We start from the raw sequence: 17945 nt of genomic DNA on the forward strand, positions 1-17945 counted from the left end.
TCTCAAACTCAGACCTGTGGTCATTACGATGACTTCTCAGCCTGTAACAATAGCCTGAAGCTTGAGAAGGATGGGGATCCTTTGTATTAGTATGATCGGATCAGTATATTCGTGTGAGCGCTGTAGTGTGTTTATACTGGATAAGAAGCCGACTTGTTGGAGTCTGTGAGACATCGGGGATTTCTAGAGCTGGGGGTGTAGTAATTTCCTCCCTCCACAGTTCAGTTCCTCTGCATCGAGGGGTGTTTTAGCAGGCCTGTCTCCTGGGGTGGCACTGGGAGGGGGAGAGTCAGGGGGTGCCTGAGAATGAGCTGTCATAAGAGCAGTTTGCTGAGACAAACTGGCAGCAAGAAATGACACAATAGGCATTGACCTATTTATTTTTTTTTCAGTCTGTTTAGGATTAGACTTTGCGGCTCAACCTCCCGAGGCAGTGCACAAAGGGACGCATCAAAAAGACAAGCAGTAGATGGTTGAGTAACATTGTTTAGTCAGGCCTTCATTTCACCTGTCATCTCCACGGACTTAATTAAAGACATTCTGAAGATATGCAGACTTCTCTGACAAGTAAGGTATTAGTCAAGAGACTTATTAAAGGAAATGAATGGTGATGACACTTTTCAAGTAGCAATTTGAGTTTTGACACATTTATTTCCTTATTAATAAGCCTTAAAATACACAGCTTCTGTCTGAACTTGACAAACAGCCATATTGACCTGGGTGTTACTCTATTAACATCTGTGCTATTTCTGGGATATTGCACTTTATTACTAATACTGATACGCGAATTCAATGAGGCTTTAAAGTAGAAAGTACCTTAACAATTTTCTGAAATATGTAGTGCTCGCAGAATAAACTCGCCCACATAAATCTTTCACATTCAGTGACTCGTAAAACTCAAAATTCTAACGCACGGAGATGTTTTTTCTTTATTCAGCAACATAAGTTATCAAAAACTATTGTTATTCAAAAGCATTCTCTTTCTGCAGAATGAAAGGCTCATTTGTTTAACCTGAATTGGGTCGTAGTTGGCCAAAGGCTTCACCTTTGATCTCATCACAGCACAATATTTTCCTCCAAAAGGCTTCAGTCACATGGGTTCGAGTAAATTCTGGCCGTGACGTAACACTGGTCTTTCTGAGAAGTAGTTCTCCTCTAGTCTGTTGCATAGAAAGTGGAACTATATTTTTTTTCTAAATTATTGCTAGAGTGTTATGGGAAGTTGTCAAAAACAGCTTAATGTGGCTTAAATCCTTCCCTCAGTATAAATCTACGGGACATTTTTACCCATGTTATTATCAGCCAGGCAAAAATTGTGTCCACTTGAAAAGTAATTCCATACCTTTCTTCAAAAAGCCGCAGTTTTTATTTATTTTAAAAGCTTTGGCTAATGACTGTAATTCATCTAGCATGTATTCATTTGTCTCTCTTTATTTATTTGCTTTCTTCTCCCATGATTTTAGTAAAGCAGTTTAGTATAATGTAAATACTCTCATATGTACTGTAGATATGCTGATGAAATTTCAGTCTGTCGTACAGAAGCACGTCACACTCTCAGAATTCCATTTAAGGTGCATGACCAAAAGACGGCCCATGAAGCCTGGTATTCTTACTCCTTCCAAACAACTGAGACCAGAGGTTGAGGACAGAATAGTCATGGAAATTATACACCACACATCTGTCCCTCTTATGTATGTTACTGGATCTCCAGAAGGGGGTGGGGTTTGAAGAAGTCTTGTTCAGCCTAAAGTGATTAAACATTTACTGTATTTCAGTAAACTCTTATTCTGTTCCTCAAAAATACAGTAGAATCAAACCATTCTACTCATCCTACGGTCACACAAGTGATCTAAATTAGTATTTAATTATCATAGAGATTAATACAGATTATAGGGACATCCAAAATCTACTGGCAAAATCTCTCACTTGGAGAACAAAAATTAATTATTTGGATATAAAAATTTAATTCCAAACGAAGGCTGCTATTAGAAGCAGCAGTAAAAACAAAGAATCCAATACAATCATGAGGGATTTACAGAATTTGTTTTTCTTTTTCTTTTTTTTTTTGGCAAACATAATTTCATAGTTTATATTTAAACAGCTGAAACTGACAAACTGAAAGCCACATTGTTATGGCTTTGGAATTTATAACATTTTTATATTTTATGTAATTTTGTCCAAATCTATTTTATAATACATATTTTTGGTTAGGATGTGTGGTACTAGAATGTTTGTTATGTTAGTGTCATTCGTTCGACCAGTCAGAAGCAAGGTTTCACTATTCCACACAATGGCCACAGTCATCACTGGTGAATTTCCTAACATTTTCTTTCTTTTTTTTTTGTTGCCGTATCAGACGAATTGTATTACTTAATCGAGTTTCTTCTTTTTAATGTGGTATCAGACAAACTGTAAAGCACCCTATAAAAAGGAACTGTTATTTCCTTTATGTGAACAGTTACAGACATCAGCCACAGTTGCCTCATACTGGCAACATTGTTCCTTTTATCTATTGCATTGAAAACTGAGTATTTAATCCAGATTAAAATGATGAATTAATCACATATGCAAGGTTCCTATTTAAAGGTTTTTATTTTTTTTATGGTGCAACAATTAAGTAACTAAGGGAAAACACAGAACCACTGAAAGACATTGATTACACACGTTATTTTCTGCAGTGTCAATGCTGGGAGAAATTTAATTATGAAACTGAAAGCTTGTTAAACTTGATGATGTCAACTGTCAACTCATGTGAATAAGATGATCATGATGCTTTAATCTTCATTCTTATCTCATGTTTTTCATAAAATCTATATATACAACCCGAATTCCGGAAAAGTTGGGACTTTTTTTAAATTTTAATAAAATTAAAACTAAAAGACTTTCAAATCACATGAGCCAATATTTTATTCACAATAGAACATAGATAACATAGTAAATGTTTAAACTGAGAAAGTTTACAATTTTATGCACAAAATGAGCTCATTTCAATTTTGATTTCTGCTACAGGTCTCAAAATAGTTGGGACGGGGCATGTTTACCATGGTGTAGCATCTCCTTTTCTTTTCAAAACAGTTTGAAGACGTCTGGGCATTGAGGCTATGAGTTGCTGGAGTTTTGCTGTTGGAATTTGGTCCCATTCTTGCCTTATATAGATTTCCAGCTGCTGAAGAGTTCGTGGTCGTCTTTGACATATTTTTCGTTTAATGATGCGCCAAATGTTCTCTATAGGTGAAAGATCTGGACTGCAGGCAGGCCAGGTTAGCACCCGGACTCTTCGACGATGAAGCCATGCTGTTGTTATAGCTACAGTATGTGGTTTTGCATTGTCCTGCTGAAATAAACAAGGCCTTCCCTGAAATAGACGTTGTTTGGAGGGAAGCATATGTTGCTCTAAAACCTTTATATACCTTTCAGCATTCACAGAGCCTTCCAAAACATGCAAGCTGCCCATACCATACACTTATGCACCCCCATACCATCAGAGATGCTGGCTTTTGAACTGAACGCTGATAACATGCTGGAAGGTCTCCCTCCTCTTTAGCCCGGAGGACATCGCGTCCGTGATTTCCAACAAGAATGTCAAATTTGGACTCGTCTGACCATAAAACACTATTCCACTTTGAAATAGTCCATTTTAAATGAGCCTTGGCCCACAGGACACGACGACGCTTCTGGACCATGTTCACATATGGCTTCCTTTTTGCATGATAGAGCTTTAGTTGGCATCTGCTGATGGCACGGCGGATTGTGTTTACCGACAGTGGTTTCTGAAAGTATTCCTGGGCCCATTTAGTAATGTCATTGACACAATCATGCCGATGAGTGATGCAGTGTCGTCTGAGAGCCCGAAGACCACGGGCATCCAATAAAGGTCTCCGGCCTTGTCCCTTACGCACAGAGATTTCTCCAGTTTCTCTGAATCTTTTGATGATGTTATGCACTGTAGATTATGAGATTTGCAAAGCCTTTGCAATTTGACGTTGAGGAACATTGTTTTTAAAGTTTTCCACAATTTTTTTACGCAGTCTTTCACAGATTGGAGAGCCTCTGCCCATCTTTACTTCTGAGAGACTCTGCTTCTCTAAGACAAAGCTTTTATAGCTAATCATGTTACAGACCTGATATCAATTAACTTAATTAATCACTAGATGTTCTCCCAGCTGAATCTTTTCAAAACTGCTTGCTTTTTTAGCCATTTGTTGCCCCCGTGCCAACTTTTTTGAGACCTGTAGCAGGCATTAAATTTTAAATGAGCTAATTAAGTGAATAAAAGTGTAAAATTTCTCAGTTTAAACATTTGCTACGTTATCTATGTTCTATTGTGAATAAAATATTGGCTCATGTGATTTGAAATTCCTTTAGTTTTCATTTTATTAAAATTTAAAAAACGTCCCAACTTTTCCGGATTTCGGGTTGTATATGTATATATATATAAATTCAAAATTATTATCTAATGTTTGAATCATTTTCAAAAGTTGTTCCATTGTTCCATTTTTAAAAATTGTTCCAAGTTCACAGATGTCCTGTCATGTTCAGCCTCAAGTCAAATGTACTGTATAGTCACTTTATCATCTCAAAGTATGCCATTATGTCATGCTTTTACGCTATGCCCTGTCTGTCCAGTGTCTTGCTAGTGCGTGACAGTCATCTTTAAATTGCTTCAATCTCATACCACATGTCACACTTTAGGAATGACTGGACTTCCACTTTAACTTGAATTAAACAGTCAAAGGAAGCAAATTCCAATATTACTCAAAGTCTGAAGTATTTCAAATCTTTACCACTTCTAAATAAAGACATTGCAACTCTAAACATTTAAATTTAGGTCACTGGATGTAAAACTTTAATATAAACCAATTAGTCATTCGTCATTTAGAGCTAGCAGTGAGATTATGTTTGTAGCCTCCTTATAATCAGAGCATAATCAACAAAATGAATAATCACAGAGTAAAATAACCAGTAAAAATGCCATATTGGCAGCAACAAAACATTTTACTGGTTATTATACTCCAAGATTATTATCGTGTTGATTAGGCTTTGATTAGGAGGCTACAAAGATAAACTCACTGCTAGCTCTAAATGACGATGGTGTGCTTCGAATGGAATTTTTTTTTATTTGGCACATTTGAGAATGTATGGCAGCAGAGACCATTAGAAAAATAGCAGCCTTTTCTTCTTTTAGGTATAAATCCTGTGCTATTAAGAAGCACATGTTCATAAAGCTCTTTGCTGTAGCCAAAATTGATCTCATCCACCATCTATTTCCTCTGAAGGATCATGATGATGATCTCTTTGTTAATCTTTCTTTCACAGAACACATGCCCTAAATTAACAGAATTGCAAAATGTTTTAAATCTGACTAATTATCCACAAGTATTTCCATCAAATGACTCCTTACCTGATCTTAAAAAGGAAATGTTTTGGAAAAAAAGATATTTCACCTAATACCTGTATTGGATTTTGATCGTACAGACAAGATCGTTTTCCTTGCAGTTGGGTGGTCCGACAAGGCTTCTTAGTCCAAGTCTTGAAAATTCAAGTGACGAGATTGACACAAAAACAAATATAGGGTTAGCTAAAGTAATGCCTCCGTTTTTTTTTCATATGAACAAAAATTATAAATTTGTTTGCTCATAATGAACTCGAGTCAGAGAGTGGCATGAATTGTGTTTTTTTTTTAAAGGTTACACAAATCATCTTCAGCAGGTATCTTTGCCACAGTTACTTTAGAGAGAGTCCACACGAGTGGAACATCTGACCGAACGAAAAGCTGTTTTAAGAAAAACTATGGAAATTAAGAATGGTAAATGATGATTCTTTGCATAGTGTAGGTAATGTAAATACAGGAAAATAAACTTTACTTAGGCTATTACAACTGATAAAACATTAAATTGCAGATAAATCTCCCATGTCAGAGTTTGGGTGATTGATAGCCAAGTTAAACACAACTAACTTGAATTAATGAATGTCTAATCTTAATTCGCCTGTACAGCACAGTCTAAAGCAGCAACATATAAAATGTTAAATTACAAATTAACATGATGACAGAGCAACTACAGGCAAGCGTCTTTTCGCAGTTTTCAAGTACGTGCTTGTAAGCAGATTATCTGCATTCAACCGGTACCCGGATAACCATATATGGTCATAAGGTGCGCGCTGCGATGGATGCCTAGCCAGTGACGAAACCCCAAAGTTAAGAAGGGGGCGGAGCGCCATTAATGTCTCTTGACGAGTCGTCCCTGCGAGAGCTCTCTCACACACTATAAATACAGGAGGCGGCTGGCTGGAAGATTTAATTAACAAAACTCTTCCGAAGGAAAAGTTGGATTAAATCTTTTACGCCGTTTTCACAAACGATGGACAGCAAGACTGTAATGTTTACGGCACTTTTTCTTGTTTGGCTGACGTTCGTAAACGCATCCCCTGGTAAGATTTTAATATTATTATATTTTTTAAACCTTAAACGTATCCAAAGAACTGTTTACTCCTAGTATTGCAGTGTATAGTATACTGTTGTACTGTACAGTACATTATGGCATGGCACAGTGTAGTATAGAAACGTGAACTTTAGGTGTAACGTTAGTTTTGTTGTATTTCAATGTTGAGATGCAGTAGAAACCATAGCTGTATGATGTGTGTTTGATTTGACTGATGTCCTCTGTCCCATTTAGCATCATTGGAAGTGGGCAAGCTTACCAAAGCAACAAATGTCTCGTGGTCATCTTACAATTTCAAAACAATCCTATCATGGGGACCTAAACCTGTTAACTACACATATACAGTCGAATTCTCAAGGCAAGTACACCCTCTAATTTAAACCACATAGCTTTGCTTTGGTCTTGCTCTGTATGGTTCATATTGGCATTTATTTAAAAATTCAACAGGTTAATATGATTGAAGTAAATATGTATTGTTTGAAACCTTAAAGGACCATTCTAACCAAAATGATTTTTCTATGCAGAGTTGGGAAGGACCGACAGAGAAACCCTCACTGCATTCGAAGCACTGAGACCGAGTGTGACCTGACTAATGAACTGGACGTAAAGGGGGTTTATTCTGCTGATGTCCTGTCGGAGTCTCTGCATGGGTCTTTTGACTATGTGGAGCCTCCATTCTCCAGATCAAAGAAGTTTTGTCCTTATAACGACAGTGAGTGTCCAACCCTGCATTCTCAACTTGTTTACATTAGAAATTCCACCAGTTTTGATTTAAAGCCGTTGCTTTAATATTTGTAAAAATCGTTTTCCTGTAGCTTTAATTGGAAGACCTGAGTTTAAGTTGAACGTGAATGAGAACAAGAAGATTGTGCTGATCATACACGACCCCATCACTGCTCTGCACAAAGATGGCAGATCTTTGAACATCCGTGACGTCTTTAAGAAAAATCTCAAGTATAAGATTGCATACAACAAGGCTGGAAGCACGGGAAAAGTGGGTATTCGCACGTTTACAAGCTATAGATGCTTTTCAACATGCCATGCATTTTGTTTATTTTTATTAAATGCACTCTGAATCCTAATCATTACATGTTTATCGGTCCGTTTTCAGAAAATGATAATTGTGGATGAGAGCAAAGCAGAGTTCACTCTAGATGAGGATCAGAGTTACTGCTTCAGCGTGGCAGCATACATCGCCTCCCGAAAAGGAGACCGGAGGGTTGGAGAGTGGAGCCTCCCCAAATGCTCACCACAGGAGCACAAGACTCCGTTTGAGGGTAGGCTTCTCATCTAATAGTTGATGGTTTACTTTCACATTTACTAGGGTGGTACACCCATTTTAGAGACAGAGAAAGGCTTCAAAGGAGTTTCTAAGTATTCAAAATGATTCAACTTTTGCTCAGAGGTTTAGCAGTCTAGAATTGGTGTTATGGAAAACTGTGAAGAGGCAGGATCAGGGTCCGCTAGCAGAGTAGAGGAGGGAGGATGACGCACACTGACCAGGGGCCAACAGCTGTGCTGAAACGACTGTTCAGTTGTGTGGGAACCCCTCTTTCGGCACCTGGAGTTTTCAGACATGCAATATTGAATACTAATTCCTATTATATAATCTATTTATTTAAAAGCTAGATGCCATTTCAAAAACCATTTAAAGATTCCCATTGTATAAAGATTCCATAAATTGAAACTTCTGTTGAATGGTTATTCAGGTTTTTCAAAAGTTTACAAACTCCCAATATTGATGTCTGGCTCAATGATGCTTTATTAATTCATTAGTGCATTAACTTTTATAAGTTTAATAGTTTTGTTAAATTCTATAGAGCTTTTTGCCAAAAGTGTATTAACTTGGCACACGTTTAAAGCTAGATGCCATTTTGAAATCGCACACCGACATACTATTAAACTAAGCTTAACACTAAAGTAGAATGCATTACAATGATTTATGAATTACTGTTTTGTAAAAATGTTAAATTCCTCTTTCTTCTCCAGAGTATGGACTGGCTGTGATTGGAGGAGCAGCGCTCATTATACTGACATTTGTAATTACTGTAATCGTTCTGATCGTGGTGTGCTGTAAAAGAGTACGAAGACAAACACTGACGGCCAAAGAAACCATAGTCTAGACTCTGGCATAAAGGAATACTACATTTCTGCAGCTTGAGCTCTGAACAGGACGTACAGCTGGACTGTAACTGTTTTTGCACTGAGCAGGACTGTGTGTGTGTAGCACATCTTCTGCAGTACAGCACTGGACTGGTTTCTGTGAAACACAAGCACTACATGATATGTTGTACATATCAGAATTCTATTTTTATGGATAAATAGAACTGTTTGTTCATTAATGGCATTAGTTTCTTTATAAATGCATGTGTTCGCTGCTTTTTGTATAAAGTTTTATCTTGTAGAAAATATTTAATGCATAATTTGTTAAAGTTGTTCTAGAAAGTTCATTAGCTTGAGCAAATAAATTATACTTGTCACTTTTTTTTTTTTTTTTTTTTTTTTGAGGTACCAAAATTAAACTGAAGTATTTATTGCTATCATTGACTTAAGCGTCATAATGACTTGTGTTAAAGGACTTGCATTATCAAAAACAAATATGTGCTCCGATGCCGTAAATCCTGTTCTTCCACCATTTTTTTTAAACCAAAAAAAAAATGGCAGAGAAGGCATATTCAGATGAAACACGATCTGAATTAAAATGAACTGAGAGACACTGAATAGTGAAGAATTTTGCATTCTCTCTGTAGCTCACCCTTGTGGTAAGCTACAGTAAAGATTGGGAAGTGATCTAAACTAAAATGGAAAAAGTTGTGAATGTCAAAACCGAAGCTTCCAAAGCTGTAACCAATCCTAACGGGAAAAGTAAAATGTAAACCAGTTTCTTCGCTTCTAAAATAATACCATACAAGATATTTTCAATATATGTGGTGTAATTCAGTAAAACTAATCAAACCGGTCTGTAAGGCAGGTACAACGTATCAAGTAGATTCTCAAACATATATTATTAGGCTCTGATAATAGTTAAAATAAATTTCCCATAAAATTTATACAGACAGCACATTACACTTGAATGATGTAGTTTCCATATCAATACTGTACCAGTGGCATGCAACAGTATGTTATTGACAACTCTGTAATGGCACATGCCAAACACCGTTCCAGTTTCAAAACACAAATCCAGTTTCACAAACTTCTATATTACAAATGCTTGATTCTTAAAAGGGGTATCGAACCCAATTTTTATTCCTTACAAAAATCTTTTTAGATGATCTTTGTGCACAGCAACCTCTCCCTGAGAGATTTTTTATCCACCGTTACAATCCTTTCCCTCAGAAGAAGAAAAGCAGTTATTTCAATAGCGTCTTATAGAGTTACGATTTCATTAGTTTCAGAATGATATTTCTTCAGATCCACATTTAGGTCCAGTGTCACTATTACGATCCAAACTCCACCGTTTCATTCGTGATGGGTTTAAACTCGTAGTTTCCTCTTCCATCCATGTGCAAGTAATACTGTAGTATAGAGAAACAAGAGTTTAATTTCATAGCACTTAACTTCTATTGAATTCTGCCATCTGTATGATGAAAGCCAAGGGCAAAGTTGTACCTTGTGGTGCTTCCAAAGTGATTTCCTGTGGGAGACTGTGAACAGTGTGATGCCAACCTGAAAAAAGGAAACGGATGATTCCAGCTGAGCTCAGGGAGAAAGATGTTTCTAAAGCAAACTCCCACAGGAGCAACAAAAGCATTCCTGACTTCTCACTTTTGACAGAAAACAAGCATGGTGGGGTGAGCACCTGTTCTAAGTTCTTCTTAATGTACTGAGCACTTGCCTCCAATTGTTCTTTTCTCACACAAACATTTTTGCACTCATTGTGCATAAGAAGATCGGACTACCTTTCGACAGTGGCTGTAGATGAAGTCCTCCACATCCACGCTCACAGCACTGGTGCACTCATCCAGAATAGCAAACTGGGGCTTGTGGTAAAACAGACGAGCCATCTGTGCAGTTCAATAAAGAGATATGAAAGAATTGGAACTTCTGATCTTATAAAGGCAACATTGATATCAGTCTCACCCTAAAGAGAGAATGATTTAAAAATGCAAGGATTAGAGCTTACGGCCATCCTCTGCTTCTCTCCTCCACTGAGGACATCCATCCAGTCCTGCACAATGTCCCAGCTGCCCTCTCTCTCAAGGATATGTCCCAGCTGGACATTGTCCAGATATTCCTTCAGCACCTGACCACAAGTACACAATATATAATGACAGTAACACTAGAAGCACATTCCCTAAAGGGACAGTTCACCCCAAAATTCTCAATATTTAATCATTTTCATGTACTAAAAAAATAAATAAAAAATTCTATGAAACGCAAAAGACAATGTTTAGCAGAATGTCCGAGTGGTTCTGTTCCAGATAAAGAAAGTAGACCGTCATGCTCCAAAAAGGACAAAGGGAGCATGATAAAAATAGTAAATATGATTTCTGCGTATGATCGCCATATGATAGGGTTACATACTTGGAATATATCACACATATCATACGGACAAATTTTTTGTTGCTTTTTTCCCTTTTTGGAGCTTCAAGCAACATGCACGGCTGGCACAGAAGACCATACGCTGCCTGCAGTCAGCTCATATTCTCCAAAATGGTGCTACTGTGATGTGGAGAGACAAATTGTTGAATAAAGTTGTTATTTTTGTTTTATTCGCATACAAAAAAGTATTCTCGTCGCTTAATAACATTACGGTTGAACCACTGATGGCAGATGGACTATTCTGACGATGCTTAATACTTTTCTGGACTTTGACAGTGTAATTTACTTGGCAGTTAATGGGACAGTCACAAGCCTCCCGGTTTTCATCCAAAATATCTTAAATTGTGTTCCGAAGATGAACGAAACTTTATGGGTTTGGAATGACATGGGGGTACGTGATTAATGACAACATTTTCATTTTGGGGTGGAGTATCCCTTTAATGATAGGCCTTCCACATGAACCGTCCCTTTATAACATAAATTTTGCTGTCCATTTGATTCTGAAACTCACCCGGTCCGATGTCCCTTTCTTCTTTTGGTCTTCATGCGTGTCAGGATAAATCACCTGATCTCTAAGGGAACCCAGTGTCATATAGGGCCTCTGAAGAAAATACAAACAAATAAACCTTTAAAATATTTGTACATTTTCACATTTAACCTGCTGCCATGGAAGATGTCGATGTGAACAGGCCCACCTGAGGAACATAGAAGAGTTTCCCTCTCTGTGGTTTTGTGAGTTGTCCTCCACATAGAGGCCACAGCTGGGGAGGCAAAGAGACGATATAAGCAAACAATCACAAATAAATAAATAAAAAAATGTTGAAAATAAGATCTAACCTCTCCCAGCACTCTGAAGAGTGAACTCTTTCCACAGCCGTTGGGCCCACAGACCAACACGTTTGTCCCAGATGACACCTTAATATAAGGAAGGAAAGGTGGTAATTACTAAAACTTTACACCAGGAAAAGTTTATCTATGGAGCACTAACCTCAAAAGACAAGTCACGGATGAGAATGTCTCCATTGGGCGTCACTAAAGGTATGTGTTCAAACCTGTGGATGAAAGGACACAGCTCAGTTTGAAACACTGATGATACACCGGGTTAGACATGATGTCTAAGTTTAGAAAAAGAACAAGCAGGCCTTGGGAACTGAGGATTACAAGAATGCATAAATGTTAAGTAGCTAACTATGATGGCTTGGTTAATGTTTATTTAGTATGTAGTATGTACTGTAACTTACTTGATAATGTTGTCTGCAATGATGATTTTACCTTTCCCAGGTATAAGAGCGATTTTCTCTACTGAATCATCTGTGAGGAAAAAAGAAAGAAAGAAAGAAAGAAAGAAAAAGATACAATACCATTCAAATGTTTGGGTTTATACAGATTTTTCTTTAAAAAATCCATACTTTAATTCAGCAAGGACACAAGGACTTTGTATTCAATTGATCAAAAGTTATAGTAAAGATAATCATAACATTAAATAAATGCTGCTCTTTTGAACTTTCTATTCATTAGAGAAAAGTTTAAAAAAAAAAAGTAAAACAGCTTCTACAAAATTATTGGGCAGAACAACTGTTTTCAACATTGATAATTATAAGAAATGTTTTGAAAAATATAAAAGCATATTAGACTGATTTCTGAAGAATCAAGTGATACTGAAGACTGAAGTTATGATGCTAAAAAAATTCAGCTTTACCATCACAGAAATAAATTACATTCTTACAAAATATTCAAACAAAAAAAGTTAGTTTAAATTGCAATGACATTTCACATTATTACTGTTTGACTGTATTTCTGATTAAATTATTGCAGCCTTGGTGAGAATCTTTTAAAAACGTTCAAAAACTTAGCTACCCTATGGATCAATTCCTATGGATCCCTATGGATCAATTCCTAGAAACATCTCTTATGTCATAAATGTATGCTTAAAACAAAACAAACACATATCACACACATATCACACAATAGTCCAGACCTTTGATTCTCTGTGTAACCATGGTCCGTTCATATCTGCCCGAATTCAGCTCCTTGAGGACTTGCTGAATTTCTGTGATCCGTGCAGTGAACCTAATAAAGGGATTCAAACGCCAGATAAACACACATACATACTTAAGCAAATTAAAGACAGACAGCAGGTGAGCACTGATAAGGGTAGAGATAATGGATGGCAAGAGGAACAAGCAAAGAATGTATGTACCCGAGGCAAAGCACTCACCCCGACAGTCGGTTCATCTCTCTGCCTGCCAGGACGATCCTTCCCAGGGCCTGTGCCAAACTTATCAACATCCGCCCACTCTGGTAGTAGTCCTGCAGCGTAAAACAAACATAGAAGAACTATCTTCTGTGCAAACATTTATCTAAGGATATCCTTATTGATCCAATCAAGCCATTTGACAAAGACATCGATAATAATTAAATCTGAAGAGTTCAAAGGTCAGTAAATAAAAGGGAAATTACTATCCTGATTTGCATACAGTAGCATATCACCACTGTACGTACAGTAAATGTGTTTTACACAATTTAAATGGCTACAATAAAAATACTAAATAAAATAAAATATTTCAGCCTTATTAAACTGTGTTCATTCATACTTACTTCCAATCGCTCAGAGTATGTGCTGTTCACATGTCGCTGGTTTGTGAGGTCCAGGAACGGCCGGCTAATCACCAGGTAGCCAACCGCCATGGCAATGTCTGGAGAATCAGAAAAAATACATTTCCAGAGAAAGAGTCTACATAATATAAATATATATATATATATATATACACACACACACACACACACATGCACACACTGTGTATATATACACTGGATATATATAATATGTAATATAACGATTACAAAAGACAATAAAAAGTGCTCACAGCAAGAACAGAAACATGCATTACGTTAATAAGATTTAATGTGATCCATGTTAATCCAACTTAGAATTCTGCTGCCATCTAGAGTAGTTGTCCATATCTGCTTACATTTGGCTATGATGCTGTCTACGACACCCATTGAGAAACGAAAGTGTATGAAGCGACTCAAGTGGTCCACCTTAAAAACAAAGAAGCCCGATTAAACGCTTCACCAAACATTGTGTTTAGACTAGTAATTATCCCCCCCCCCTTACCAGTTTCTGGAAGGTTCCATTGATAGTTTGTTTTTCTCTTCTGTTTCCATTGTAGAATGCAATCTCCTCACTGAAACAATATACAGAAACCACGCATCCCTCTTAAAATACCTCAGGAGACAAACAGCCATGCAAAGAGATGGAGTCCCATACATACCTGTTAGTGATGAGGCGAGAGTTGACATATCTGTACTCCCCCTCGTACCTCTGCTCCATTACGGTCATCTTGCCAATCGGTCTGCGCAGTCTTGTCAGAAGCAGACCAGAGAACAACAGATAGCTCAGCAAACTAGCGGGACCCTGCAGAGGAGCCAGCAGAGTTTTCAAACTTAACACCGTAGAGACTGAGGCGCCGAATTAGCCAGTGATTTCTTTGGAACAACACTTACAAGAGACCCGATGGCTGTGTTCAATTTGAAGATGTAGATCAATATGTCTAGTAGAGGCTGTAGGAAAATGGAAAGTAATACAGGAGGTTCAAACTGAAGACATCCTTAATTATGGTTCAGAATGACAGGAAATGCTTTGCTTTTTCACTTTTAGGTTGTTACACATTAAGGGTCCCTCTGTATTACCTTGCTAATGTTGGAATAGAGGTCCACCACACTGTTACAGAACTTCTCCACATCTTGAGTTATCAGCTGGTCGGGGTTGGCGATACGGTTGTCCAGGTTGCCAATTTGATAGTATGTGAACCCCCTGTTGTAAGATATAGTGTTGTCTTCAACCAGAACTTTAGAATTGAATTTCCTGTCATTTCAGTGTGAAGTCGAATTGGATTGACCAAATCTCACAGGATGTTAAACTGGAAACTTAATCGGAATTTACTGAATTATAATCATAATAATAAAAAAGACAGCATTCTGGGAAATATAACAATAGTTAACTATAGACTTCAGGCACTTAAGACATTTTACTAACTATAAGTAACTTTGCAACTACATGTCATCTAACTCTCATTGATTTGCAACTGCATGTCAACTAACTCTCATTAAAGTATTAGTAGACTGTTATGTTAGGATTAGTAGAAAAAGTTGATTTACTTGCAAAGTAGAATGTCTATTGGGGAATGATCAAAAATAAGTGTCACCAACAGAAAGTCTACTAATACTCAAATGACTGGTAGTTGACATGTAGTTGCAAAATATACTGGATGTCTAATGGGTAAAGTGTTTATTATTTTATACTGAAATTTGAAAGACATTCTTGATTCAATTTCGACACAACCCTCCCCGATTTCTGTATAAGACTGTGTGGACCTTATTTTTACCCATTAGAATAGCAGACATGGATAATTTTAACTGGAATGTGCGAGGCTTCTGGTGTCATTAGTTTCCAGTTATTTTAGCTGCAAAAAACAGTATTTTATGCTCCTTGATGTTGCAAAATGGTATCATAATCATATTAATTTAATTCTATTTCTTTTATTATTGTAATCCGACACACTAGATTGCAGCACGAATCATTTACTGCACTTTGTTATTCTTATAGTTTTTTACTAGCAGCTAATGAATCGGAAGTCTGCCTCAGTCACAGAAAATAGCTTACTTCTGCTGTAAAAATACAGTGGATAAGAAGAGAAAGACATTATAAACAGAGTTGACTAAAAATCGACAAAAATAGAACAGAAACAATCGGCTAATGAATATAACTTACATCATATAGTCATTGTAAAGATGATTGGTAAGTCTCACTCTGAAACTCAGCTTCAGTTCGTTCAGTCCCAGCTTTAACAAGTTATTCACTAGAGATATCTGACATAAAACACAAAAAACAGATATGCTTTAAATACATTTCTATGACATATGCACAGTTAAAGATATTACATTCCTACAGCTGCAGAAAAACAATGTTTACTAAAATATGTCTACACATTATCTTTAAATAACGCATAATTACCGTTTTTGATATACTTTCTACATTGTGAGACGATATGATGCCTTTATTACTTAATACTGAGAAATAAACATTACATTATCATATAAACAATATGGGAAAGCCTTGTCAACTGGCTTAAAAAATAGGACACAGTAACCCTGTGTAAAGTTTAGACAACTCACAAAAGGCATGACTGTGATAAAGTTGACCAAGTATCTTTTGAAAGTGGTTGTCGAACGTCCAATAATTGCACTGCAAAGCACACACACACACACACACATTAAAGAACAGTACTTTTGTGCTCGTATTCTACACACAGTACAGGAAAAACAGGACAGACAGCATTTAAGTGATCTGGCATGTTCTGCTGGCAACGACACCCAGAGAAAACCATACCACTGAGAAATGCACTACAAATATAACAGATAAAGGAAAAGAGACCTTTTAGTAATATACATAAACCTTCATAATCATGATTGAAGATCGGATATGATGCACGTGCATATTAAAAAAACATCCCTGAATTTTTAGGAATTATTTGAGAAGTACAAACAGCACATGAGACCGTAGTCTCACAGCACGTGCTAAATGTGACACAAGGATCTAAAATCCTGAATACCTCTCAATCATGGTCCCATTATGTATAATCCAGACGTCACAGTAAGTTCTGGCCATGAGCATGACAGCGATTAGAAGCAAATATCCTGACTGGAGACAGAAAACAACCAATAATACAGCTGTTTATTTACATTTGGTCACAAAATCTTGTACAAAGATTGAAACATACACTGACCTCTTTGCAAAAGGTTTGTGGCAAAAGGATTTTCATGATATGCCAAATGCGCCTGAAGAACACCTTGTCCACCGAAGTTTTGTCAGTCTTTCTATCCTTCTGATAATGTAAAAAAATAATAGCAATTATAAAATCACACACATATATATACATATATACACACACATTCATACTTATATATATATAAAATAATAATAATAATGATATTCAAGAAATATATATATATATATTACTTGCATATCATTATTAGTATTATTATTATTACATATACTATACTTACATCATTGTCCAGCAGTGGTTTTGATGCCCCTTTCTTTCTACAAATAAACACAAGGATAAGGCATAAGAAAACATCAAGCTTTGAAATCAATGACGCCGAGTTTCAATGTAACTCATTTCCAGAAGCACGTTAACATCTAAATAAATTAATGCGTCAATGATATTTCAATGTCGAAGAGGTTATATCGTACACCGGGTAAATAAATGGCAACAGGCATAAGAAGTAACGATCTTACCCAATGGTTTCCGAAGACAGTCTTTGTTTTAATACGTACACGGCGAACAGCAAGGCACCTGCGATGGAGGAATTGCCGGCTGTCAGATACTTACTAACAGCCGCCATGTTCAAAATGAAACCAATCAGGAAGCGACGGCACGCAAGTAAGGTCCCACGCGGTGGATTTCCTCCTGTTATTTCAAAGCACGACTGTCAGCGGGGAGCTTCTATAGATCTGCTCATGTCTAAGCTCACACATACACACATAAGCACACCTCAGAAACATCACACAAACGGATGTACAGCTTATACACACGACTTGAAACATTCAGCCGCAAGGTGTCGGCAGAGTCACGTCATTCTTCAAGCTATTTTGCTACGTTTAGCAGTTTATTTTGAATGTATTTATATTTACATCTATCTATCTTGATTTATTATTCTGTGTACTGGAACCTAAGAGAACCATTAAAAAAAGCCGAGTCTTTCTTTTTCATCCAAAATGTTTTAAAGGATGTATTTTATCATGATATAGCCTTACTGAGCAGTTAAATGCTAGAAAGAATGCTGACCGTCATAGATAACGTATCACCCTAATGTAATCTCTAAACGAAATAAAACCCCATTCATTATTATTATACACAATTCCAGTCTCAGAGCAGCACATGTAAAAAAAACAAG

The 17945-nt window shown here is 36.8% G+C and overlaps 2 protein-coding genes across 2 annotated transcripts; one reads left to right on the top strand and one right to left on the bottom strand.

The window, feature by feature from the left end:
- Positions 1–6286: 6286 nt before the first annotated feature.
- On the top strand, positions 6287–8849 carry LOC132154234 (tissue factor-like). Its single transcript, XM_059562810.1, has 6 exons — positions 6287–6429; positions 6675–6798; positions 6965–7152; positions 7256–7434; positions 7552–7717; positions 8430–8849. Exons 1-6 carry the CDS (start codon positions 6360–6362, stop codon positions 8561–8563), a joined length of 861 nt encoding a protein of 286 aa, XP_059418793.1. The 5' UTR covers positions 6287–6359; the 3' UTR covers positions 8564–8849.
- An 802-nt stretch (positions 8850–9651) lies between these two features.
- Positions 9652–17607, bottom strand: abcd3b (ATP-binding cassette, sub-family D (ALD), member 3b). The gene is made up of 23 exons (XM_059563852.1): positions 17287–17607; positions 17052–17088; positions 16772–16870; positions 16598–16686; positions 16161–16230; positions 15757–15854; positions 14676–14799; positions 14490–14546; positions 14258–14400; positions 14101–14170; positions 13955–14024; positions 13581–13678; positions 13201–13292; positions 12961–13052; positions 12224–12293; positions 11971–12034; positions 11820–11897; positions 11678–11743; positions 11494–11583; positions 10564–10683; positions 10340–10444; positions 10050–10106; positions 9652–9955 (listed from the first exon to the last, which is right to left on the bottom strand). The coding sequence occupies exons 1-23, from the start codon at positions 17391–17393 to the stop codon at positions 9878–9880; spliced, it is 1974 nt and encodes a 657-aa protein (XP_059419835.1). The 5' UTR covers positions 17394–17607; the 3' UTR covers positions 9652–9877.
- Positions 17608–17945: the final 338 nt, after the last annotated feature.

The sequence above is a fragment of the Carassius carassius genome, chromosome 12 (assembly GCF_963082965.1).
Source record: "Carassius carassius chromosome 12, fCarCar2.1, whole genome shotgun sequence".
NCBI classification, from domain to species: domain Eukaryota; kingdom Metazoa; phylum Chordata; class Actinopteri; order Cypriniformes; family Cyprinidae; genus Carassius; species Carassius carassius.